We start from the raw sequence: 26,627 nt of genomic DNA, 5'->3' as shown, positions 1-26,627 counted from the left end.
TTGTCTTATTCTATCCCTTTCACCTGAAAGCCCAATCCTGGTCTTGAGGCTCCCTTAAAAACACTACAGTGGAGGAAGTTATGTGACAGCTCCCTTCTAGGATCTATTATTGTTTTTCTCTTTTTTTGGTCAGTAGTCACTAATAGTAGTTTCTACTCTAGCCTGGTATGTCTGTGATGTTTACAAATGATTGACTGCTTAGATTCTGTTTCTGTTGGTTTTATTCCATGTACCTCCTTATAAAAGAGATCTTCCAGATTTAAGGAACATTTCTGTGAACTGAGCAGTATCAAAGGTGAGAAGCAAGAATAGCTTCCAGAAGGAAATACACTGATGTTTCTTTCCCTCTTCTCTCTGCTCTCAGAATCAGATGTTGCTGACTTTGATGGCCAGAGCTCACTTCTGTACAGGTTCAGTCAGAAGACAATGAGCACCCTCAAAGATGTGATCTCCCTGAAGTTCAAGAGCATGCAAGGAGATGGTGTTCTGTTCCATGGTGAGGGACAACGTGGTGACCACATCACCCTAGAGCTCCAGAATGGCAGACTAGTCCTATACTTGAACTTGGGTAAGGAAAGACCTATGCATATGTGTTTAGATGACTGTTGAAGCCAAAGGTGAATCTCAGGTATCTTCCTTGATCACTGTTCTTTATCTCTTTCCTCACATCCTTGGAGCTCTATTTATGCTTTCTCCAAACATCATATGTTCTCCCTTGGGTCTTGCCTCAGCAAAACACCTTAGGAATCTACATCACATAACATCCAGAAACTTCTTATCACTAACATGTATTTATAGAATAATTATAAATTCTTCTGAAAGGCATTGATTTTCAATTTTCTACTTTTTGAGAGTCAATATTCAGTCACTTAAATATAAATGCATATGTATGTTTCATGTATGTCACGTAAAGCTATGAACCTTTGTTCCCTACATTTATTTAGCCAAACCACATTTAATCTGATTTAATGTAAGATATCCAAGTTTTAGTAAAAAAAAATCCAAAAAAAAGGAGTGGATAGAACTTACTTATATCTTACTCTTTGGAGTGACTTTGGCATTAAACCTGTGGGCTTCTGAGATGACTTAGTGGGAAAGGGTGCCTACTGCCAAAGTTTACAACCTGAATTCAAATCCTAGAAGCTGTATGGTGGAAGAAGAGAACCAATTCCCACATTTTTTTCTCTGACTTACTAATGTATACAATTGCACTTACTTTGTCCCATATAAGTAAATAAATACATTTAATGCAAATTGAACCTGTTAATATGAACATAGCTTAGTGGTATATTATATTGAGATCCCTACCATCATGTTCACGACATTGAATTCATCCTTGAAGCTACCAGAGAAACACATGTATTTCCTTATAATTCAGGTGGCATTCAGGAACTCAAATAGGATAAACATAGTTTCAGAGTGCCCTTTTTGGCTATTAAAATAGTTATTCTAACTTTAAAATATAGAGGAGAAGTAACATCCTTTTTATATTGTGGCAGAATTTTCTGCTTTATAAAGTCATAGTGTTTATTGGTTTCTTTGCGTAGTTATGTTTAGTGTGCATTTGCACATTTGTATTCTACTTGTATACATCCTAAATTGATAATGTTCAGCTGTTAGGTATTTTCTTGATTAGTTATTACTTTTAATTTCATCTAAAAATATAGTTTAACTCATAAATATTTAAAAATATTATGAGAATTTCATAAATGTAACTTTACCAACTATCTTATATTCTATTGTTGATTTTACGTGTATGGTTAATCTCTCTCCAAACTACAGAATGTGGTCTCCAATTTTAAAATCATTTCCTTTTTTTTAATCCACATTAATTTATTGCCTTAGAATACATTTCTAGAGAGCAGGTGACCTATGTAATGTTCTGACTTTGACTTAACCAACATGGTTATTCTGTCTGCAATTCAGTGACTGTGTTATCTTAAGATGCTCAACTAAGATATTGCACAAATGGGGATCAGCCAGTACAAACTGCCTATCTTCTAACATAATGCAAGACCTGGGAAATAATTGCCAAATGAAATAGTAGAGAAACATGTTGTGATATTTCCTCTCACTTCAAAGAAGGAATGGTTTGTTATAGAGAAGAGAAATTATGGCAATTCTTTTTTTCTTTTTCTGTTTTTCATATGCAGGAATGGTAGTCATATGTGAGTACAGGTTTTTCCTTTTCACATATGTGGGCAAAAATCAAGGAAGGGTCTCTCAGGAAAACCCAGAATTTAGTGAGATAGTCTTGTGAGGCAGTTTGTACTAAAATCCTCAATCTCCACTGTCCAGGACTGGTATTACAGTGTGCTACCATATCCACCCGGCATTTACTAAGGTTTCTAGATATCTGAATTCTGGTCCTTGTACTTGCACAGCAAGCACTTTGACTGCAGAGCCATCTCCCTAGCCATCACATAATGAATTTTCAATAGAAAAATAGCATCAGTGTTAATGTACAAAAATTCAAAGAAGAGAAAGATTCCCCTCAAACTCTGTATTGTGGAAACTGGACTATATCCAAATTGTTGGAAAAACAAACTAGTAAAAGTAAGAGAATATTGCTCATAAAAGTGATATAAAAGTAAAAAGATTTTTAAATTCTCCTAATCTAAGAGAAAAACACAGTAAAGTGCTTAAGGATGTGGCTCAATGGGTTAGCTACTTGCCACATAGTGTGAGAATCTGAATTTCAATCTCCAGTATCTCCATAATGTCAGACTCTTTATGCTTCAGCTTAACAGTAGCTTGAGAGACTGAAGAGAATCTCTAGAGGGTCATAGACTCATATATTCAGAGACAAACAAGAGACCCTATCTCCAATAAGATTGAAGGTGTAGATTGATATTTAAGGCTGTCTCTGACTTGCAAAGGTGCATTAGGGCTCTTGTGTCATGTATTCTCTCTCTCTCTGTCTCTCTGTCTCTGTCTCTGTCTCTCTCTCTCTGTCTCTGTCTCTCTCTCTCTGTCTCTCTCTCTTAAACAAAGAAATATTTGGTAAAATTACTCATAAATATATACATCAAGATTTTGTTGGTACAACTTATATAAGCTGAATTGGCTGCAAATGTCAAATTTTACATTGCTGCTAACCTGTTACTTTGGTGTTAATCAAATGCTGAAGTCTCATACAGAGAGTTCTGAAGGGTTCTACTAACCATGTCAGCCATTTCTTCTCTTCTGAGGACCTTTGGAAAGTAGGACTGGTGAATTAATGTCTGCTTCTCCTTTGTTGTCTATTATTTATTCTATAAGGCTTTGATTCTTACCATTGTTAGATTATGCTAGTGTATTAATAAATATCCCTATCTCTTCTTCCTTCCCAAGGACAATGTTCCTGCATAACCCTCAGCCTGGCTACCAGTTCTCCAAGCTGAGTGGATACTATCTCTTCTTTTGCATTTAGCCTGTTGCCTGTATTTATGAGGTCCTGTGTCCTAACTATTATTTTCTTAAAGATACCAATACAGGTATTCTCAAAAGAGAGACCTCCCACTCCTGCTCCATACCTTCCTTATATGACCATGGCCTGTACTACTAGACTGCAATGTTCTTCAGAGAATGGGGAGGAAGAAGAGCCAGGGATATTTACTATTGCATTAGCATAATATGACAATGATAAAAATTCATGACTTTGGAATAAATAATAAATCAATGAAACAGAAGTAGATATTAACTCACCATTCCTACTTTCCAAGTATGCTAAGTGTGGTGTCCCCATGATAACTCCTGGAAGAAGCCAGATACCCTTACTCAGTGTGACAAACAACATAAACAGGCCATAGAGAAGGTAGGAGTGAGCAAAATGAGCATCTCACAGGGAGATTAGCTGCTCCTGACCCCTTGAAGTAACACAGTGTCACCTGTGCACAGGTAAATACGGGATGCATTAAAGATGATACAATACAAGAAAGAGGCACACTTTGTTATCATATTCTTTGTGGGATTGTGATTAATGTTCTTCTCTCAAACTAAAATTAATGTGTTAGAGGCCCAAATAATGATTGAGTGGGTAAAGGTGTTCGCTAAAACCATGATGAATAGAGTTAGATATTAGCACATATATGGTGAAAGGAGAAACACAAATCCATACATGCATATATGTAAGTGCATGCACACATACACACACACACATCTTTATAATATATAAAGATTTAAAAAAATTATGTATAACTAATGACAGCTTTTCTTTATTGTTGAGGCAAATTCTGTGTGATGGTGGCAGACATTAGTGGAGGGACTCAGTCCATATAATAAGCCCTCAACATTTGCAGCTGGAGTAGTTATATTTTCTTGTATTTGTGTGTGCATAGATACACTGTGAGGGTTCAAGTTCTGCATTCTTCATTCATAATCCTTCCAAATTGTGTGTGTGTGTGTATTTAATTATGTTTTTTAATATTTCTGTTTCAAATCTTATTGCTTTGGTCAAAATTGTAAACATTTCTGTCACAATGTGATTGATGGTTTCCTGAAAACATTACATTTCCTGTCATGAAGTAGAGGTGTATGCCATTAGTTTTAGAACCTGGTTCTGAAACCTGAGATGAAAGCCTGTTGTATGACTCCTTCCACATGCACAGTGGTATCCACTGTACAGAGACAGATTGAGCTGGGTTTGTTTGAAGAAACATCAGGTACCTGGTACTCAATGCTATTGATAAGTAGGATTCATAGCTGCTCAGGCTAAGACTCCTCGCTAACTTTCTCCTGCAGATGACAAAAAAGCCTGGCTCAGCAGCATCACACCTTCGGCCATTCTGGGTAGCCTTCTGGATGACCAGCACTGGCATTCAGTGTTCCTGGAGCGTGTGGGTAAGCAGGTAAATTTCACTGTGGACAGGAACACACAGCACTTCTGGACCAAGGGTGAGACAGAGGTCCTGGATATCGACTATGAGGTGAGTCAGTCCTCCCTGCAGGTTCCCAGGAGTGGGAGGGAGGTCTGTAAATAGGAATGTTAATCCCCTATAACTTGGCTAGGCTACAAAGGAGGAGTCTCCAGGGTAGATCTCCACCAACATCTGAAAATGACTGGGCCAAACTCTGCTTCTTTACTGAGGTAACAATTGTACAAGATAAAAATCAATAATTCTATTTACTTTTTCTTTGTGTACCTATGTATGCATGCAGCGTGTGTGTGTGTGTGCGTGTGTGCGTGTGTGTGTGTGTGTGTGTGTGTGTGTGTGTATCTTAATATAATTTCTGTTGCTGTGTTAAAAAGCATCGGGGAACAAGAGGTTTATTTGACTTATTATTCCTAATTAAAATTAATCATTTCAGAAAAGATAAGGCAAGAACTCAATTCCTTAGCCAGTCACATTGTATCCACAGTCAAGAGAAAGGAGAAAAAATGCATTTTTTCCTTATTTATTCTCAAGTAAATTTCTTCACATTTATGCAGTCTAGTCCCCAACCCATGGTGTAGACTACACTCAGAGTAGTCTTCCTCCTTCAATCAAGAATCAAAACAATCTCCTATAGACATGTTACATGACAGTCAAATAAAGGCTGAACTGAGTCTATTCCCAGGTGATTTGCAGTTGTAGCAAGTGGACCTTTATACCTAATCTTCAAAATGTATATGTCTCCTTAGGAGTGTATATATGTCCATATGTATGTTTCTGTATGTGTGTGTATGTATGTGTGTATATATGTGTATGTGTATGTATATGTGTATGTGTGTATATACATATGTATACACATGTGTTTGTGACTATGTGTATACGTGTATATATGTACAAATGTGTATGTATGTGAGTGTGTGTATGTGTATATATGTGTATGTGACTGTGTATATGTATGTGTGTGAATGTGTGTGAGTATGTGTATATGTATGTGTATTTATATGTGTCTATCTCTGTTATGTGTATAAAATGAGTTCATGTGTGTGTGTGTATGTGTCTGTGAGTGTGTGTGTGTGTGTGTGTGTGTGTGTGTGTGTGCATATTACTTGCGATGGAAATTAAAGACATTCTCATGTTAGGAAAAAACTATCAGTAAGTTAGATCTATAGTCTTTTTTGTTTAATTAATTTCAATTAATTTATTATCCTAATACTGGATCTCATGTAATTTAAGGTAGTATTGAACTCTCTTAAACTGCTAATACCTCTGCATTTAATTCCTGGATACTGGGTTTACAGTTGTGCATGCCCACAATCCCCTTCATGTGGTACTAAAAATGGAACTCTGCTTCAGAAAAAATAAAAATGGGTCAGTGGCTACTGGTACCCATGAATTCCCACTCCATGCAAATCCGCAGGAGTTGCATAGTCCAGCTGTTTCTCTTCCAGATGCTTTCTCACACTGTCCCCTTAGAAGGTCGTTACCACACCAGACACACACATCCCATTCTAGCTTGGCCTGGTGTCACTTTAGGCCCAGGCATTCTATAGCTGCCCTCTCCAGGCTGCCTCTCTACCCACCAAGAACTTTTCTTACATCTTCTGTAGTCCTGTAAAATCAGAGTTCTAGAAACTTGAAATTTATCAGATTTATATGTTAAGATCTCAATCTATAGAATATCCACACAATAGAATATCCACACTGCCAATTAATAAAGATATAAACCACCCACTTAGACAAGATAAAATTGACCTAGTCCACCTGAATCTGGATCATCCTGCTCCATCATATCCATTTTGATTTCTCCCACTTCTCCTCCTCCTCTCCCCTTCCTAGACTTTTTCCCACATACCATTCCTTCTCATCCAATGATAGGCTTTGCTTATCCTGGACCTGTCTTGCTACATAATGACATCATGGTACATACCACCCTTTCTGTTTAATTATTTTTTTATTCACTCTAAGCTGTGCACAACTATTAACATTAAAAATCATCTAGGGGACAACTAGGTTTTCTCAAAGTTAGTTTGGGTGAGCTATGAAACTAACTAGTCTTCAACTCCATCAGAAATCTGAGAATGGCCAATTATCTAGAAACAGGAAGCCTAACCCTGCTTCCAGAGCTGAGTCAGGTTGTAGAGACAAATTTCTACTAGCTCAGTCCCCTGTTAGCAACATATGAGAGCTAGTATTTAGTCTTCTGGCCCAGGATCAATTGACAGACCTTTGAAATGCACAAATCTAGAAGGGCTGATAATTCTGACTGAGCAAAGATTATCATTTGAGTATTTTGCATAATGTGTCTCTTTTTGATCAGTATTGATCTGTAGGTGAAATAGGCAGTTTCTGGCCAGTGGCTGCCTAGCCACAAAGTATTACCTCACCTGGAGATAGAGATGTTCAATTTCTTCTTTAACTCCACCATAGGGGAAGTGTTTGGAGCAGATATGTCTCACTAAAAGATAAATACCTTTAAATGTCTTACTTTTTGGATTTCAGATTTTTTTTGAAAACCATCTATCTATATAAGGTAATGTGGACTATTGTCCACTAACTATTCTCAACTATTTCTGACAAGAATATTTAAAAACCACCTAATGGTAAACTAGGAGCCACAAATTTGTTATTTGGCTCCTAATTCCTATGTTTAATCAACTGAGAAGATTGTAATGACATAAGTCAAAGGACTGAGTCCAAACTTTGTAATATTAAAATTTTGTAACGAATAAATTCTATACCAATCTGAAGATATGACTTTAGCTTGGTTACCAAATGAGATTATGGCTGTACAAATCAATTCTAGCTAATTCCTCCCTTTTAAATTATGACCATTTCTAAATTCCTCATCAAAACAACCTTAGGATAAGCACTTTTAGCTTATGTGCAGACAGGAATTTTAACATCCATTGCCATGTTCTCTCAGCTCCCTCTCCTCACACCGGCCTCCTCTGCCTCTCTAAAACTTTTTCTCCCACCCATCCTTCCTTCTCATCTAATCACAGGCCTCATTTTTATTCTGTACCTGCCTTCACCTGCATAATGACATCAACCTACAGAACTCTATCAACCAAGTAGCATCAGGAACCTCTGTATTTTTAACATTCAAGTAATATTTTATTCAGTAGAAGCCTTAACCTACTGAGTATGTGAGATTTTTGGACTGTCCGATCATACACGACTGCTCTTTTGCAATTTTAAAAGCTCACTAAAGAAATAGAAAGAAAATATGAGAGATTTTGATTACAGATAAAAGTTCAAAAAACTATATCTTGAAAGATTAGTAGCATTCTTTATGATTCAGCTCACTATATTAGACTATAATAAAGATGAATGCATTGTTTATCATTATTGAATTGTATGCAATGGATTATTTAGTCAAATTAGGCCTATGATTTTGACACTAAGACACAAAGTTTTACTTGTAAATGCTTGGTGTGTGTGTGTGTGTGTGTGTGTGTGTGTGTGTGTGACACAGGAAATCAAAGTTCAGGACAGTGAGAGGCAAGATGTAAGAATAAGCTAGAGGATGAAGAAGAAGCTGTATGATTAAGAGCACATATTGCTAATGTAGAGGATTTAGGGTTAATTCCAAACATACATATGGGATGACTCACAACTGCCATTGTCTCCATCTCTGGAAGACCTGACACCTTCCTCTTGTCTCTTGGGATACTTGCACACACATGTACATATAACAACTTCATAAAAACACAGAACATTTTTTTAATAAAAAGGATAAGTCGAAACTAGCTGATGAAGGATATATAAACGTTTATAAGGAACTTAAGTTATGGTGAATAAAATACATTTAATTACTATTTGAAGGGCAGCTGGATATTTGTATCAAGTGTCAGTCAAACTACAAGTACTAAAAATATATTAAATAGAACCAACTTAGGCTCCATCTGTAAGTACTAAATCAGAAATTCTGGGAAAGTTGTTCATGCTCAGAAATCCTTCAGGTAATTTCTGATACCCCACCTCCAACCCCTGAAATCCACAATCTTGAATCTCTCTCTTTCTCTTTTTGAACATTACATGCAGCATGGGTTTGTCCTTGGGTGAAACAAATCTATGGGTAATTGTCAAATTTTGTTACATGTGAAGTAGACAAGGCTTATAATTACCTGGAGCAAGCTTCTAGGCACACTTTTAAGGAATTGTCTAAATTAGTTAGCATGTTTTTACAGGTAGTTTTTAAGTCTATGTGTCTATTGATATGGTAAAACACCATCACTACCAGCAGCTTGTAAAGGAAAAAATGTATATTTTAGCTTATATTTCCAATTATCTGTCCATCGTCAATGAAAGTGAGAATGGGAACTCAAGGTAGGAGCCAGGTGGCAGAGAACATGCAGAGACCACCATGGAGTAGTGCTGTTTTCTAGTTTGCTCCTCAAGTCTTACTCAAATATCTTTGTTATATATGTCAGGTCCAGAGTTGCAAACCATGACTGACACCACCCACTGTGAAGTGGGATTTTCCATATCGACTATCACTCAAGGAGATAAGTGCACCACAGGCTACTTCACAAGCCAACCGTGCAGTGAACATTTTTGAAATGACAGTCCCTCTGCTCAAATGACAATAGCTTATGTCAAGTTTACATAAACCAGCCAGAATAGAGTGATTTTAGTGCTAATGGAGCTAGAAACCCATTCCCATGAATGACAGACACTATTCCCTTGGATGAGATCCTGGACTTTATTAAAAGAAGAAAGTGAGTTGAGTAAAAGCACTCATCACTCTGTGCCTTGGCTCTGGGTACCATGTCACTATCGAGTTCCGTCAGTTCCTGCTACTTGGAATTTCTGCCATGATCAATTGTAATCTTGAATGGTGAGCAGAAATAAACACTTCCTTCCTTAAGATGCCTTTTTAGTGTATTTTATCAGGAAAAGAAACTTAACTAAAAGAAACTGCTAGATAGTACATAGGAAACATTTAGACAAAATTTATTACTCTAGTAAGATAGAAGATAAAAGTGTAGAAAGAAATAATGAAAAAATTTGGACAAAACTTTTCTTCTTTCAGTCATTATCATGAACTTTAAGAAAGTTTTTTCCCTTTGATGCCAACTTCTGTTCAGTGTACTGTAGATAATATATGTCATTCTGTAATTTCAAAATGCACATTGACATCCTTTGACTCAATGTTCCAGATACCAGGTAGGTAAATTTGAATTGTTGACAATGGAAGATCTTTGAGTACCCATCACTTTTCTATTTCAACATGTTTAATTGATTGAAGAACCAAAGAGATCACAGGAAATTAGATTTACCTCAAAGCACAGAGATACCTTTAATGAACACAAAGACAACATCGACAAAAAGAAAGTCAAGTGCTTACTCACTGTCATCATTTTTGTGAAATACTTTAATATCCAAGGTAATTGTTCTAAAATCTATTCTACTACATAATTTGCCATTGATTTGCAAGCCTTTTTGCCCTTATATGATCTCATTAACATAGGTATTCTATGAGTCACAGCTGTGTGACACAAAAATGAATGTAAGCTTTTAGGGAAGTGAAACTCAGTGGTGACAGTTTATGCAGTTGTATCTGCTTTCTTCAGGTACGCCTTGTCTTGTAAAATATACTCCATATGAGTGGAACACCTTGAAATATCTCTTTCAAGCGATTGTTGTTTTAGGAGACTCAAACTTTTGCCAGAATTTGTGGACAGGTTACTCTCAACATCGTAAAAACAAGGCAGATTGAGAATGATGTCAAACACCAGCCAAGGGAAAAAAAAATCAAAATGCGAAGGAGACTTTTAGAAAAAGAGGGCTTCAATGGGAAGAGGACAATAAGACAATATTGGCAAATAATATGATTGAGACATACTATACATAGTGCACATATGTAATAAATTATAAATAATGTATTAATAAGAAATATTCATTATATTCATACAATTCCAAGACTAACTTTACAGACATTACTGAGAAAATGAAATGACAGTTTTAACATTCAACAGCATGGCGGTCCTTCTAAATATGGCATAGATTTCAGAGAATCAGTAATAAAACTTAGGGTAATTTTCATTTCTATAAAGCAAATCAAAGTCCTTCTATTAAAAAGTGAATGTTTATGGCCTAATAATCTACCAAATAACTAAAAACAATGTTTCAAAATATAAAACTAACAATATAGTCTTTTTACAAGTCAACAAATTAAGTATAGGAAGACAATAAAAGAATACGCACCCATAATACAAGTATAGGTTAGCTTACCCTAGGCAAAATTATTATCCTTATGATTTCCAGAACAGGAAATTCTAACCATGCTCCAGTGAGGATAACTCAGACTTTCAAGACCACCATCCTACAGCATGTCCTGTTTGTATGTACATTATACTTCATTGTTGGCATTTTAATAAAATATGTATAAAAGGACAAAATAAATCAATATTAGACATATTTTCCCATCCGAAACTGAGCTCCTTAAATTTTTTTTCATAGTTATATGCTAAGAATTTGAAAAAAGCAAGAAGGGAAATAGTTGGATACTCTCATAGTAGTTATGCAACTACTTCACTTTGGGTACCTCTTTCCTGGTAAGTCATTATTGTAGTTCACAGGACTGATGGCTGAGTAACCACTGATACCTCTGCTATTGTGAATGATAGCTGGAAGGGAATTAGCTTGTTCTTTAAACCCAGCCTAATTTTCATAATTCCATAACAAAAGTGTATATGCTATCAGCAATAAATCTTACTTTCAAGTTCCAGTTGACAACCCAGAACACTAGTAATTCCTTTTAGGGAATTATGGTGGAAATTTTTTTCATGGCCCAAAAGGTACTGTAAAAATTATGTTTAGCCCCACATTACAACAGCTTGCCAGAGTGTCACAATGACATTGCATGTGTCCACACAGACAAAAGTTCATACTAGGACAGGATGTTCTTGGATCATCTGAGATATAAATGATATTCTACTTAAAAACAAGCAAAGAAACTAAGAGGCAAATCAAACCATGTTGGAAGGACAGTGAAGTGCTTGTTTCAGTAGCTTTTGAGAGTGGAATGAAAGAGAAAGAACAATATCATGTTAAAATATCAATCTTTAAGTAACATTCACAATTTTGTGCCACATTTTAAAAAGAAGCAGGCCACAGAAAGGATGAATGCTTCATGACATAGATCTTACAAGAACTTTTAAAATTATTTTTTCATACCTTTTTATTCACCAATTTTCTTTTAAAATTCCATTTTTGCTGTGCATATTGGTACATACCATTAATACTGGCACTGAGCAGTAAAGACAGGCAGGTTTCTAGGAACATGACATCATCCTGGTTTACATAGTGAGTTCCAGAACAGCCACAGGTATTTAGAGAGACTCTATCTCAATATAAAATATTAATACATACATATATACATACATTTTCTGTCATATTTAATACTGTATAGTTTTGATACTTATTAAGATGTGTCTGTTGTATGTACATATTCATGTGTACATGTGAGGGCACATTTGTATGACAGCTAAAACTCAACACAAGATGGTTTTTCTTTCTCTCTTCCAAAATTATTTATTTATTTTAATGCATTTATTTATTGTTTATATAATTATTGTGATATATATCCATAAGTATATACCACTTTAATCATACTGAGAGAGTAGAATCCTACATGCTGTATGTTGTATATGTCAAGAACCAACTCTCTCAGTTGTTTTCTGATTCCTACATGTTGTCTTTGGCAGGAATATTTTTCCCAGTTATAACTAACACTCAAAATATTAAATAAATATTTTTAAGAACAAATAAATAGTCTAGGATGAGAATAAGAAAAACAAAATCCACCCAGTGTAGAGCTCTGGCTGCCATATGAATGTGCACACACATGTATGAGGACTTACATGCACACGTGATTGTGACATTGCAAAAGATACATCTTAATATTTATTAAAGGTAAACAGATAACTTTAACATGACACTACATCTTTTAATGCTGTCCTCATACCAAGAAAGGCTATCATTCCTCCCTTTATTTTTTTTTATTTTTTTTTTAGTGCTGACGGATGAGTTGAGAGCCACATTCATGTTAGGTGATTGCCCAACCACTCAGCATCTTCCCTGAATAAGGCTGTCTTGGAAGACTTTCTGTGGTGTGGTTCCTGCTGTGTTTACACCAGTGTGCAAAGCAACCAATCCTGCATTCTTTGATTGTATCAGCATTCCTAGAAGTGATTGATAGCATATTTTCTTGCTTTATCCAAGTTTCTGCTAGAATGTTGATAGCATGTCTTAATTAGTCTTCCATTTTTTGTGGAGATAGCTAGTCAGACATTTGGAGACAGGTGGAGTTATTTTAGTTATCAGTAAAATAAAAGAAAATTAGCCAGATTCTCTCAGACATATACCGGGCCTGGGTCAAGAATATAAATGGAGAGGCATATGTCCTAATCTAAATATTTAAAGAGTTACAAATTAAGTTATGGCTTTATTCAACAAAATGTATTCAACTTTCTCAGTATCATCAGAATTTCTTCAAAGTCACAGTGTATCATGTCAGCTTTGTCCATACTGTTAACAGCCCCCTCCTAGCCTCAGAAAACAGAGGAATAGAGAACAGTGTTAAATTGGATGGTGATATCACACTTTTTAGTGAAGAGACTCACATTTATTGAGAAGGTCAGTGTGCAAAACATTAGTGACACTCTTCTGTATTTCACACCTGGCTATGACCACTGTTCCCAAGAAGCAGAAGGTGATCTCTGGATGCACAGATAATGTCATATCCACAGCAGGAGTCCCTGTTTTATCAGCATAGGAGAACACTGTAATAAAGACTTTCCTACAAATCTTCTCTACAGAAATAAAATTTATACAATTTGACTCAATTGATAAGATATAATTGCCCACTTAAACATACAAAGCCCAGTACCATCCATCCCATGAGAACATTAATAACAACTTGTAAATACACAGAGTGGAATCTTAACATCACCTGTCATATTGTCCAACTAAGGCTTCTCTCCCCGTCTCTCCTGTCACTTGCTCCTTTCTGTTCCAGTCTCCTCCTCTTCCTTCACACTTTTCTCCCTCCCATCCTTCTTTGTCCTCCAATGACAGGCCTCCTTCTATCTTGTACCTGCTTCACCTCTGACAACATCCCAATTTCACTCTTTTTGTCTAATTAAAAAAAACTTTTCTCTCAGATTTAAGCTGAGCACAACTATTATCATTTTATAATAAAAGCATAAAATATATCTAACACCCAGTGCAATACACTATCAGTTACACAGACCATTTATTTATCCATTCCAGCTTAAGAAACGCTTAAAATCTATATTATATCTTGGCTAGCTTGTTTACTATCTGAGAACTATTCAATAAAATATGTATTTTCAGAGTTAAACAGCCAGATAGGCTATGAGACTATAATCAGTCTTTAACCCCATCAGATATCTGAGAATGACCAAATATCTATACACATAGGAAGTCTAACACGGCTTCTAGAACGGAGAGGTTGAAGAGACAAATCTTCACTAGCACAGTCCCCTGTTAGCAACATGTGAGTGCAGGTCTTCAGCCTTCTGGCCCAAAATTAACTGACAAACTCTTGAAGATTTTGAAGGGCTGATCACTATATCTTGGCAGGGCTTATCAGTCAACTATTCTGCATAATTTGTCCTTTTCTGGACAGTATTAGTCTGCAGATGAAATAGGCAGTTTTGTCCAGTGGTTGCCTAGCCACAAAGTACTGCCTCACCTGGAGATAGAGATGTTCAAATTCTTCATTAAATCCACCAAAGGAGAACTATTAGGAGCAGATATGTCTCAACAAAGATAACTAACTTTAAATGTCAAATTTTGTGGATTTCTGATGTTTTTGAAAACCACATATTTATATAAGACAATCTGTTATGTTGTTTTATATATTAATATTATCTTGAAAGTACTCTCGCAAAATCAGAGCCATGAATTTGCTATTTGGCCCATAACTCACAATGTGTAATCAACTCAGAAGTTTGTAATGACATCAATAGAAGGACTAGCTCTAAACCTTGTACTTTTAATATTTTTTGACAAATAAATTCTATACCAAAGCAGACATTTGATTTTAGCTTAGTTACCAAGTGAGATTATGACTGTATAACTCAATCTAGCCAATTCTTCACTGTTAAATTACAACCATTTCTAAATTCCTCATAAGAACAACTTTAGAATAACCACTTTCAGCCCCCCAGAAGTCCAGGGAATTTAGGTGATGACTCCTCCATAAATTCTTCAAGCTGTACATGAGCATTGAGATATCCTTCTGGGTAGGGGGGTAGGAAGAATGAAGCAAATGCTGTAGCTGATGTGTCCTGACTGGACCCAGTTGCAAGACCTTGAGACCAGGAATCCAAGTAGGTAACTCTGCAAAATACAACTCTCAAGAAAGAAGTTTATAATCCACATATCTTTTGGTTTGATTATCCTGAATCAATTCATAGAGGCAGTCTACTTCTATCAAATCTGATGAGTATGATTCTGTGAAGTTTCCAGAACCTAATCACACTTTTTTTAAAAACACAAAGACAAAATCTTTCTCCCAAAATACTGTGTTCCTTAGTCTGTAAACAGAAAAGCTTGTATCTTGCACTCTCTCACAGAGCAATAATATAACCATAATACTCAAAGTCACACTCATTATGAAGATTAAACAATTTTTAAAAAGGAAGTAAACTAAACAATGAGCTGGATTGACTTTTGTACTCTACGATATCAGGAATTAACCCAAAATTCCTGTGGAAACCATGTTAAGAGAATCTGAGCTACCTGTTGTGGTAAATATCATAAGTAACCACAAACCCTCGCTAGACAGCATCAATGAGATATATGGCCTTTAGCGCGGTAATTCATAGAACAAACTAAATGTCTTCTATCTATTCTAATACCAATAGGCAATGTATCAAACCAGGACTTTAGTCCAAAATATATCCATCTGTTAAGCTCTCTACCTGGAGTCACAGAGTTTTACTTAACCTTAATAACTTGTAAATATCATAATACTCTACTTGAAGTCAGTGACTAATTTTTCCCTATCTAAGTTCCAAACCATGGATGAGAATCCCCACATGATTCAGGTAATTTCTGTATTCTCCTTAAAATAAACTTAAACTCTTTCTGTCAATTCTAATACCAATAAACAACTTAAAAATCAGGACTTTAGCCCAAAATATGTCCATGTGTTAAGCTCTCTACCCTGAGTTACAGATTTTTATTTAACCTTAATAACTTCTATAATATATGTCTGTATTCACTCTGCCTGGTGTTACAGACATTCATCACAACTCTCTACTTGGAATTAGTGACTAATTTTCCGTATCTAAGTTCTGAACCATGGATGAAAATCCCCACGTAATTCGGATAATCTCTTTACTCTCTTCTTTCTAAAAATAAACTTAATCACCTCTTAACAAACCTGTCATTAAGAAGTAGTTTGTCTAACTAGGATTTCAACCTGAAATTCCTGTGGAGCCCATGTTAAAAGGAATATGAGAATACTAAAAGACTTTCTACACAACTTTATTTTAAAAGCAGCTTTTAATTTCTAACTCTCTGATCTGCCAATACTTATCATACAGTAGAAGATCTACAGCCTACCAGCCTAGGGTACTTTCCTATTTCTTTGTTTAATTTCCGGCACTTGTGATATCACATGACTTAACATGGTGCTGGTCTCCTCTTACTTGGAAATTAAAACTTTCTCCCAACTCTTAGAATTACTCGCAGATTCTTGACCATCATGTTGGTTTGCCATCTGTTGTTGTAAAATATAAAAGATAAAAAAAAGTAAGGTTGACTTTTATTCCCACTAGGTCCTGCACCACGGTAACCCAAGATATCTGCTGGATTGCTTAATTCTCAGTCAGCAAAGCCTCTCACCTGCTTTGCTCTATCCCATATCACACTGCCAAAGGCGTCTTTCTGAGCCCGGCAGCAATCTCTCTACCTATCTAGTTCCCAAGGCAGGTTTCTATGCCAGAAACACACATCCCAACTCCGTGGTGGGCCAGACCAGCTGCCCCACATTCCTTTACACTTAAATCTACACATAAAAGAAAACACAACACAATAACCTTTGGCCCAATTGATAAGATATAATTGCCCACTTAAACATACAAAGCCCAATACACATCCATCCCTTAAAAACATTCGTATCAACTTGTAAAGGTACAGCACAGAATCTTAATGTCACCTGCCATATTTTCCTGTCACATCTTCTCTCCCTTTCTCTACTGTCTCTTCTCCTTTCTTTTCCAGTCTCCTCCTTTTCCTTCAAACTTTTCTCCCACCCATCCTTCCTTCTTGTCCAATGACAGGCCTCCTTCTATCTTGTACCTGCCTCACCTGTGAAATCATCCCACAGTGTGCTCATCTGTATATATATATATGTATATATATATATATATATATACATATATATATACACACATATATATATATGTGTGTGTGTGTATATATGTGCGTGTGTGTATATAGACATGAACACGTACACATGGAGAAATTAATGACAGCAAGTCTTTACAGAAAATTTACTTTGAAATATTTTAATGATAAATTTATTTGAGTGTATAGAAAGTAGTATAAGATGATTTGTATGTTTGAAAGTAAAAATTAAGGTAAAAAATATAAAGGTGGGCTGGAGAGATGGCTCAGCGGTTAAGAGCACTGACTGCTCTTCCAGAGGTCATGAGTTCAAATCCCAGCAACCACATGGTGGCTCACAACCATCTGTAAAGAGATCCGATGCCCTCTTCTGGTGTGTCTGAAGACAGTAATAGTGTATTCGTCATATATAAAATGAATAAATAAAATCTTTAAAAAAATATAAAGGTGATGATAAGTAAGTCACTATGCTTCTTAATTTACTCTTTATTTACTATAAGAGGGTATCACATGAAATGTAAACAAATCCAACACTTAGCAAATAAACCATCCACTGACAATAAATACCATTGGCTCACTCTGCTTTGCTGTAAGTTGACACACAGCAGATTTCAAGTGAAAGGCATTTGAGGAAAGTTATGGGAATTTTTCTAAGCAATACAATTGTGCAGCTATGTGAAGAAGCAAAGGGAGAGAGTCACTTTAAAAGAATAAGAGGTAACTATAATTTATTATAGTTCAAAATATGAGTGACCCTGACCAAGTTGCACAGATTCAAACTGCCTCTAATTGTATGTTCCACCATGTTAATACAGAACAGAGAAATCCATACATCAAAAAATTTTAAAACACAGTCAGGTACAGGAAATTAAGACATCCCTGCTATAGGTCTTCAATATTATTAGATAACATTCTTAAAAGTTTTGGTTTGTGGTAGCTAGCAATCTATTTGAATATCCAAATAGGGATTTTTACATCATCTCAATATTAGGTCAGACACAGAATAGAGAATGGATAGCTATGAAGGGGAACTAAATAGAGCCCAGATCTGTAAGATTCTCTTTCAGTATGGGAGATGTTAAAAGTCAACCTTGTAGAATGGTTGTGACCAATATGACAATTTCCTGAGACCTTTACAGAATCATGGAGAAATCCCTATTGCAGTAAAAATAAAAAAAAAATGTTTTCTTTTATCCCACGCTAGTGATGGCACCATAGGTTAATCTAAGGATATCCTTCTAGAGAATTTAGAAATGGTCATAATTTAAATAGATCATAATTTATTAACAAATAGTCATAATTTAACAATTAGCTAGAATTGATTGTACAGTTATAATCTCATTTAGAAGAAACCCTTATATTTGTTACTAAGCTAAAGTTACAATCTTTTACATTGGTACAGAATCTATTTGATACAAGTTTAGATTTTCTTTGATATGATTTTCTTATGATTAACTAAATTAATTAATTCAAATTACTTTTGAATTATTAAATTAGAGTATTAAAATTAATATTGTTACTCTCATATATGGGCATTGTGTGTATACAAAACACTTAAATAAACAAGGCTGATACTGACTTCATTACTGCTAATAAAAAATGAATCTGAGTTGCTAGAACATGTGAGTTAAGGGCAAGATAGCAAATTAATGGCTCTAAGTTTATTGTTATAATGCTTACAAGATAGTTTATTAAGATCGTTAATGGACAACAGTCCAGATTACTTACGTAGTTAGATGATTTTAAAAAACATCAGAAATCCACAAAATATGACATTTAATGTTGTTTATATTTTGTTGAGCCGTGTGTACTCCTAAGTGTTCCCCTTTGGTGGATTCAAATAAGAAATTGAACATCTCTGTTTCCAAGTGAGGTGATGTATTATGGTGAGACAGCCACTAGGGCAGAAATTGCCTATTTCTTCTACAGACAAAATACTGTGCAGAAAAGGGCACATTACAGAATACTTGACTGATAATATCTGCAGAGGCAGAATGGTCAGCCTTTTGAAATTCTATGTTTCAAAAGTATGTCAGCTGATCCTAGGTAAGAAGGTTGAAGACTTGCTCTCACATGTTACTTCCGGGGAATGTACATGTTGACAATTGTCTCTTTAACTTGTCTCAGTTTGGAAAGCCATGTTAGGCTTCCTATATTTTCAAACAACATTGATTGTTCTCAGATTTCTGACAGTGTTGAAACTAGTTATAGTCTCTTAGCCTACAGAGGCTGTTTAACTTTGAGTATTCATATTTAATTAGTGTTCAGATACTATGCAAGCTAGCCTGGACAAAACCCAGTCTTGAAGCCTTTCTTCAAGTTAACTAGAACAGATAACTAAATGTTCTGTTTAACTAATAAAATGTTGGACTTGGTGTTAAGTATATTTTATACATTTAAATTACAAAATGATAATAGTCATTCTCAGCCTACATTTGGTGTAAAATTTTTAATTTTTTTTTAATTAGGCAGAAATGGTGAAGTGTGGTTTGATGTCATTATGCAGGTGAAGGCCGACAAGATAAAACTAGGTCTGTCACTGGATGAGAATGAAGGGAGGTGAGAACAGAGGTTTTAGAAGGGAAAAAGAAAATGAGAGGGGGACAAGAGCAAGGAGAAAGAGCTGGGAAAACATGGCAACAGATGTTAAAATTCCTCTCTGTGTATAGATACAAATTGTTATGTCTATTTTTAATGGATGGGTATGTACAGGATTTTGTACTATCTAGATGGGCAAATTATGTCTTATCAATTGGATCAGAGGTTATTGGGTGATGTGTTCTTTCATGTGCTGACTTAACTGAGTTCAAGAAAGTATATTGTGGTGGGACACATGGGGCCTGTCACAGAATTGGGATGTGTATGCCCTGAGTGGTGCTGAGGAAACTGAGTGAATGGCTCATAGACCACCTGAGTCAGAGAGAAACTGGGAGCAAAAATATAGTGAGCACGAGAACCACTTGAGATGCATGCCTATTTATTTTTACTGCAATAAATTCCAAACTGGGAACTTGAGCACGTGTCACTTTTCCCTTAACAAGACAGAAGAACAGTTTGCAAGCAATCAGTATCAATCTTTACAAATAATAACAGCCATAATTTTTCCATTATAGATCATCCAAAAAATGACTTGGGCAGAGAGATAATTCCATGGAAAATTTTAATTTTACTGCAGATATTTTAAAAATTACATACAAATCAAATATAAGTAACCTGAGATAATAATTATGAGTAGAAAATTCATTGTTTTATATAAGGTGGCATATATGATTTGGAGAAATATCATATATTAAGTAAAGTTATCAGTACATAAAGCAGAGTCTTCCAATCTGACTATATGATAATGAATTAAGTCTTCAATTCATAGTACAATAATATTGTCAAATTCTCTACTATAAAATCTAAAGTGCAGGAGGTATTTCTCAGCTAGGACACCTTTCCACTCTCAGGACATTTTTTTTTCTGTTTTGCTTTTTGTTCTAAATAAACTAATATTTTCTGTTAATAAAAAGTCTAAAAGTATTAATTGAATGTGAAATGGATAATCATGGTCAAGTATACCTTAGTACAATTTTATTTCTTTGCTTGCTGGATTCATTCTGTTCCCCCATTGAACCTAGAAGTAGGCTAGGAAGTGCAATGATAAGTCAGTGTTGTTGAGGCATAAATGTAACTGTGATGAGTGTACTATATCCATTCTCTCGCTGTAATTAAAATACTCTGATAAAGCAACTTGTGTCAGGAAGTGTTTATTTGGCTTTCATTTTTAGGTCATAATCTACCATTGAAGAGAATCAGAGGAAAACCTAAATTTGGAAATTGAGCATAAACCCTGCTTTCTCTATCCTACATTTAACTAGCTATCTTATACAGCACAGACATTTTACTCTGGGGCCATTCTGCATCCCAGGCAACCGTAAAAGCCTTGTAGCATAATGGATACAAGAACCACAGCATAAATGCTTTCTTATCTACTTTATTCATTGGTGGGTTTAAAATACTGAGACAGAGTAACTTAAGGAAGAAAGTTTTATTTTGACTTCCAGTGGAGGAGACAGTTCATAATGTTCAGGAACACAAGGCAGCAGAAACTGGCAACTACCCTTACTATGTACACAATAAAGAAGCAAAGAGAGTGACATGCTATGTACAATTTGTTTTCATTGATTTTATTCAGTTAATAAATTGCCCATTGAATAATACTACCTTAATTAAACCAGTCTAGAAATAATCTCCAAGAAATGCTCAGATATGTGCTCTTTAATGACTCCTCATTCAGTAGACCATCAAAATTAATGGTCACAAGTGTTTTCTTGTTCCTTTGGGTCCCCAGAAAGCAGCCGAAGGAATCCTCCATATGACTCCCTGCCTTAATCCCATCCCCACCAAATCTCTTTCCAAATCTTCCACACGACATTACAGATGGTTCCCCTTCCATGCTCACGTGCACACACATTCACAACCGTGGACATGCCAAGGCATGCCTGTGCTTATTTTCACCTTGAGACAGGGTCTTTTCTGACTTAGCTACTGCTAATTGTAACTCCAGATTAGTTTGTGGCTGAGTTTCTGGATGTTTCTCCTAGCCTGGCCTGGCCTACCATCCATTCTTGGTAGTAGGGACCATAGGTGTAGGCTACTTCATTAGCCATTGTTTTTTTCTTGCTGTAAGGTTTTTGTTTGTTTTGTTTCCTTTTCATTGTGGGGCCTTTTACACACTGAACATCCTCTAGCCCTTACGTGTACAACGTTCTCATCACTTAATTTGTACTTCACAACAAGTTATAATTCTTGTTATATAATGTATAACAAGTCTTATACATTACAATCAAAATTGCATTATTAATAATTGTCATGCTGACAGTTTCATTATACTGATGTTTAATTGGCTCTCAAATCCACAGGTCAGTTTGTATTATTTCACTCTTTTATCTTTATAGATAGCAGTTGGTGAACAACTCTGTGCATATATATTCTTTGGTAATGTGGGTTTTAGAATTGGGTTTCACTGTGAATAATCAAGGATCTGCTTTGTTCCTTAGCCTTTTTATCGCCTTATCCTTTCTGATGCTGTGCTACAGAAAAACATAAAGATGTTAATTTTTTTCTTTTCTCATTTTTCTCTGTCATTCAGTGTTTTATTTAGTATTTAAAAGTGTTAAGAAAGAAACCAAACTGTTTTGGTTAAGTGAATCCATAAGAGCCCAACAATTACAGATATTTTACATGGGTCAATTAGTATCCTTTAATGAGTAATCAAGTGGCATCTTTAATTATTAAGCTACTGCTCATTCATACAACTACATCTAGAGAAATGTACCTACTTCTTTTACATTTCTCCTTCTTCAGAGCTTGTAACTAACAGTTGACTTTTATTTCTTCTACCATAAAGCTCAGTTTTGGAGGAATCCCAGTACCAAGCAAACCTGGGACCTTTGTAAAGAAAAACTTCCATGGCTGTATTGAAAACCTTTACTACAATGGAGTGAACATAATTGACTTGGCTAAAAGACGAAAGCATCAGATCTACTCAGTGGTAAGTCATTGTCTCTGTTAACTGGTGGTTTGTAGACTTTGGGTAATTCTTGGTTCTGTTACTCTACCTCTATATCTCTTCACACTGGGTTTATATTATGCATTTAGGGTTTTCACCAACCAAAGCTGGGTATGTATTCAGTTGGGAGAGTGCCTACCAAGCATGCATGAAATCCTGGGTTCCATCCCTGACACATCATAAAAGCAGATGTTTTAGTTAATTTTTAACTTGCTTGAAAGTAGAAATTTAAGGTAAGAAGGCTTTATTCTAGCTGATAGTGTGAGAGAATACATTTCATCATGGAAGAAAAGATATTGCAGAAAAGTAAGGGGCTGGCTGGTGGCATCCCATCAGCACTTAAGAGGTAGAGTGAACAGAACTTGTGGCCAGTATTGCACACCTATAATCACAGCATGTGGGAGGACTAAATCAGCATTGCAGAATTTTAAGTCATCCTCCATTACATATCAACTCCAAGACAAGCTTTTGCTATAGTAGGCCTTGCCTCAAAAACTAAAAATGAAATAAAACAATTCTGATTTTCCTACTAGCTAACTTTAGAGTGCAAAAGGGCCATGCAAGAACTGTGAATCATTTCATTGGTAATGTGAAGTACAGAAGTTCAGAGAATGTTGCATTATTGTCTGTGGGGAAGATTTGAGATCTATGCAGACTAAGGGAGTTTCTTTACAATTTCTAAGAAGTGCAATGAAAGCACAGGACCTGTTGAATTCCATAGCTTGGACATTGTTTTTCTTCCAATTGGTTAAATTAAGTAGGATATTTTAAATGCTGTGGTACTGTTAGTGTTTCAGGGACTCCTTGTATATCACTTATAATCCCAGTGGATTAATAATGCATTCTCTAATTCACTAACATCTATTTTTTGTAACACATCAAAAGTTTTATAAGGAGACGTTAAATAAATTATTCTTGAATTTCCCCTCCATTCTCCAACGTCTCCTACATCTCCCTGTACTCCCTTTTGCATTTATAGGCTTTTTTACTTTAGATATTATTAAACACACATACTTGATTGCACATGTGCATGTACACACACACACACACACACACACGCACACACACACACCCCAACTACTTTTTATTATAGTTTCTGGTATAATTCAGAAAGAAGATATTAAAGGGACTTGCTATAAATTACGCAGATAATGCTTTAGAGATGGCTCAGTGTTTGAGTGTGTATGGATTCTGTAGAGAACCCACTTTGAATTCTCACCACCCATATTAGTTATGAGAGATTTACAACTGCCTATAACTCAGGCTCCTGGAGAACCTATGCCATTCTTTGATCTCTATGGTTTAGTTCCAGGGAGCTTAGGGGATCTGATTGGTTGATAATGTTGTTCTTCCTATGGGTTTGCAAACTCCTTCTGCTCCTACATTCATTGCCCTAATTTCTCCATTTGGGTTCCTATATTCAGTCCAATGGTTGACTTCATACATCCACTTGTGTATTGATCAGACTCTGGCAGAGCCTCTCAGGGGACAGCTATACCAAGCTCCTGTCAGTAAGTACTTCTTTGCATCAGGAATACTGTCTGGGTTTGGTTTCTGCAGATGGGATGAATCCCTAGGTAATCTCTAGATGGCCTTTCCTTCAGTCTCTGTTCCACTCTTTGTCCTTGCATTTCCTTTAAAAAAAAAGAATTCTGGGTTATTATTTTTGAGGTCGTTGGGGCCCCATCCCTCAACTGGGGCCTGGACTTTCCACTGGATGTGACGTCTACTGGTTCTCTCTTCCCTTTGATGGGTATTTTAGCTTATGTCCTTCCTGTTGGGTCCTGGGAATGTCCTGGTGGCTACCCCCAGTTCCCACTTCCCCACAATTACATACCTTCTTCTTTTTCTTTGAATTTCCTGACCCTCTGTAATTGTCCTCCATTCCTGCCATATCTGAACTGCCCCTCCTTTCATACCCCACACCTCTCTCTCCCAGATCCCTCTCTCCCTCTACTTCCCAGAGATTATTTTCTTCCCAATTCTAAGTAGGACTGCAACATCATCAAAACATTGGGGAGATCTTTCTTCTGGAGTTTCATATTTCTGTGAATTGTATAGTGGGCATTCATAGCTTCCTTTGGGCTAATATCTACTTTTCCGTGAATACATACCATGTGTGTTCTTTTGAGACTGGTTTACCTGACTCAGGATATTTGCAAGTTCCATTCATTTGTCTAAGAATTTCATGAAGTCATTGTTTTTAATAGCTGAGTAGTACTCTATTTTGTAAATGTACCATATTTTTTTATCCATTCCTCTGTTGAGGTACATCTGGGTTGTTTTGAGCTTCTGGCTATCATAATTAAGGCAGCTAAGAACATGTACCCCTGTACTCCATTTAAATTTTTTGTTTTTAAATTGTATATTTTATATTTACACTTCAAATATTACATCATTTCCTGGATTTCCTTCCATAAACCCCCTAACATATCCTCTCCCCATATGAGGGTGTCCTACCACCCATTTTTAATAGGGTTATTTGGTTGTCTGCAATCTAACTTCTAGAGTTCTTAGTATATTTTGGGAGTAGTTCTCTAGTGGATGTAGCATTGGAAAAGATTTTTTTCTGTATCTGTGTGTTGACGTTTTTTTTTCTATTGATACTGTCCTTTGCCTTACAGAAGCTTTGTAATTTTATGAGGTCCCATTTGTCAATTCTTGATCTTCTAGCAAAAGCCATCGGTGTTCTGTTCAGAAAATTTTCCCATGTGCCAACATGATCGAGGTTCTTTCCCACTTTCCCTTCTATTTCATATATCATATCTGTTTTTATGTGGAGATGCTTGATCCACTTGAACTTGATCTTTGTACAAGGAGAAAAGAATGGGTCAATTTGCATTCCTCTACATGCTGACCACTAATTAAACCAGCACTCTTTGTTGAAACTCCTTTCTTTTATCCACTGAATAGTTTTGGCTCATTTGTCAAATATGAAATGGACAAAGGTGTGTGGGTTCACTTCTGTATCTTAAATTCTATTCCATTGATCTATCTGCATGTTTCTGCACCAATGCAGTTTTTATCACTATTGCTCTGTAGTACAGCTTGAGGTTAGTGATGTTGAATCCTGCAAAAATTCTTTTATTATTGAGAATGTTTTTGATATCCTTGGGTTTTTGTTTTATTCCAGATAAATTTGAGAATTGTTCTTTCTATCTGTGTGAAGAATTGAGTTGAAATTTTGATGGGGATTGCATTGAATCTGCAGACTGCTTTAAGTAAGATGGCCATTTTGACTATGTTAAATCTGCTGATCTGTGAGCATGGGAGGTCTTGCCATCTTCTCAGGACTTCTTCGATTTCTTTCTTCAGAGACTTGACATTCTTGTCATACAGATCGTTCAATTGCTTGGTTAGAGTCACACAGAGGTATTTTATATTATTTGTAACTACTGTGAAGGATGTCGTTTCCCTAATTTTATTCTCTGTCCATTTATCCTTTGAGTAGAGGAAAGCTACTGATTAGTTTGCCTTAATATTGTATCCAGTCACTTTGCTGAAGTTGTTTATCAGCTGTAAGAGTTGTCTGGTGGATGTTTTTGAGTCACTGATGTGCAACTGTATAATCTTCAAATAGTGATACATCAACTTCCTCCTTTCCAATTTGTATCCCTTTCGTCTCCATTTGATGCCTAATTGCTCTATCTAGAATTTAAAGTACTACATTACATAGAGCAAGTGGGGAGCCTTGTCTTGTCTCTGATTTTAGTAAGATTGCTTCTAGTTTCTCTCCATTTAGTTTGATGTTAGCTATTGGCTTCCTGTATATGGCTTTTATTATATTTAAGTATGGACCTTAAATAACTATTCTCTCCAATACTTTTAGC

The 26,627-nt window shown here is 35.8% G+C and overlaps 1 protein-coding gene across 3 annotated transcripts in view; it reads left to right on the top strand.

Annotated features, from left to right (window-relative positions):
• The window catches only part of Cntnap5bl1 (contactin associated protein family member 5B like 1), a 1,004,796-nt gene that overhangs the window by 399,751 nt on the left and 578,418 nt on the right, over positions 1 to 26,627 (top strand). For all 3 annotated transcript variants that reach the window (NM_001329899.3, XM_063272228.1, XM_063272229.1), the window contains 3 exon segments: positions 365 to 568; positions 4,723 to 4,907; positions 22,636 to 22,779. In NM_001329899.3, coding sequence (NP_001316828.2) covers positions 365 to 568; positions 4,723 to 4,907; positions 22,636 to 22,779 — 533 coding nt within the window.

Source organism: Rattus norvegicus, chromosome 13 (genome assembly GCF_036323735.1).
Source record: "Rattus norvegicus strain BN/NHsdMcwi chromosome 13, GRCr8, whole genome shotgun sequence".
In the NCBI taxonomy this organism is placed as follows: Eukaryota; Metazoa; Chordata; class Mammalia; order Rodentia; family Muridae; genus Rattus; species Rattus norvegicus.
This window is presented reverse-complemented; position numbering and strand designations above follow the sequence as displayed.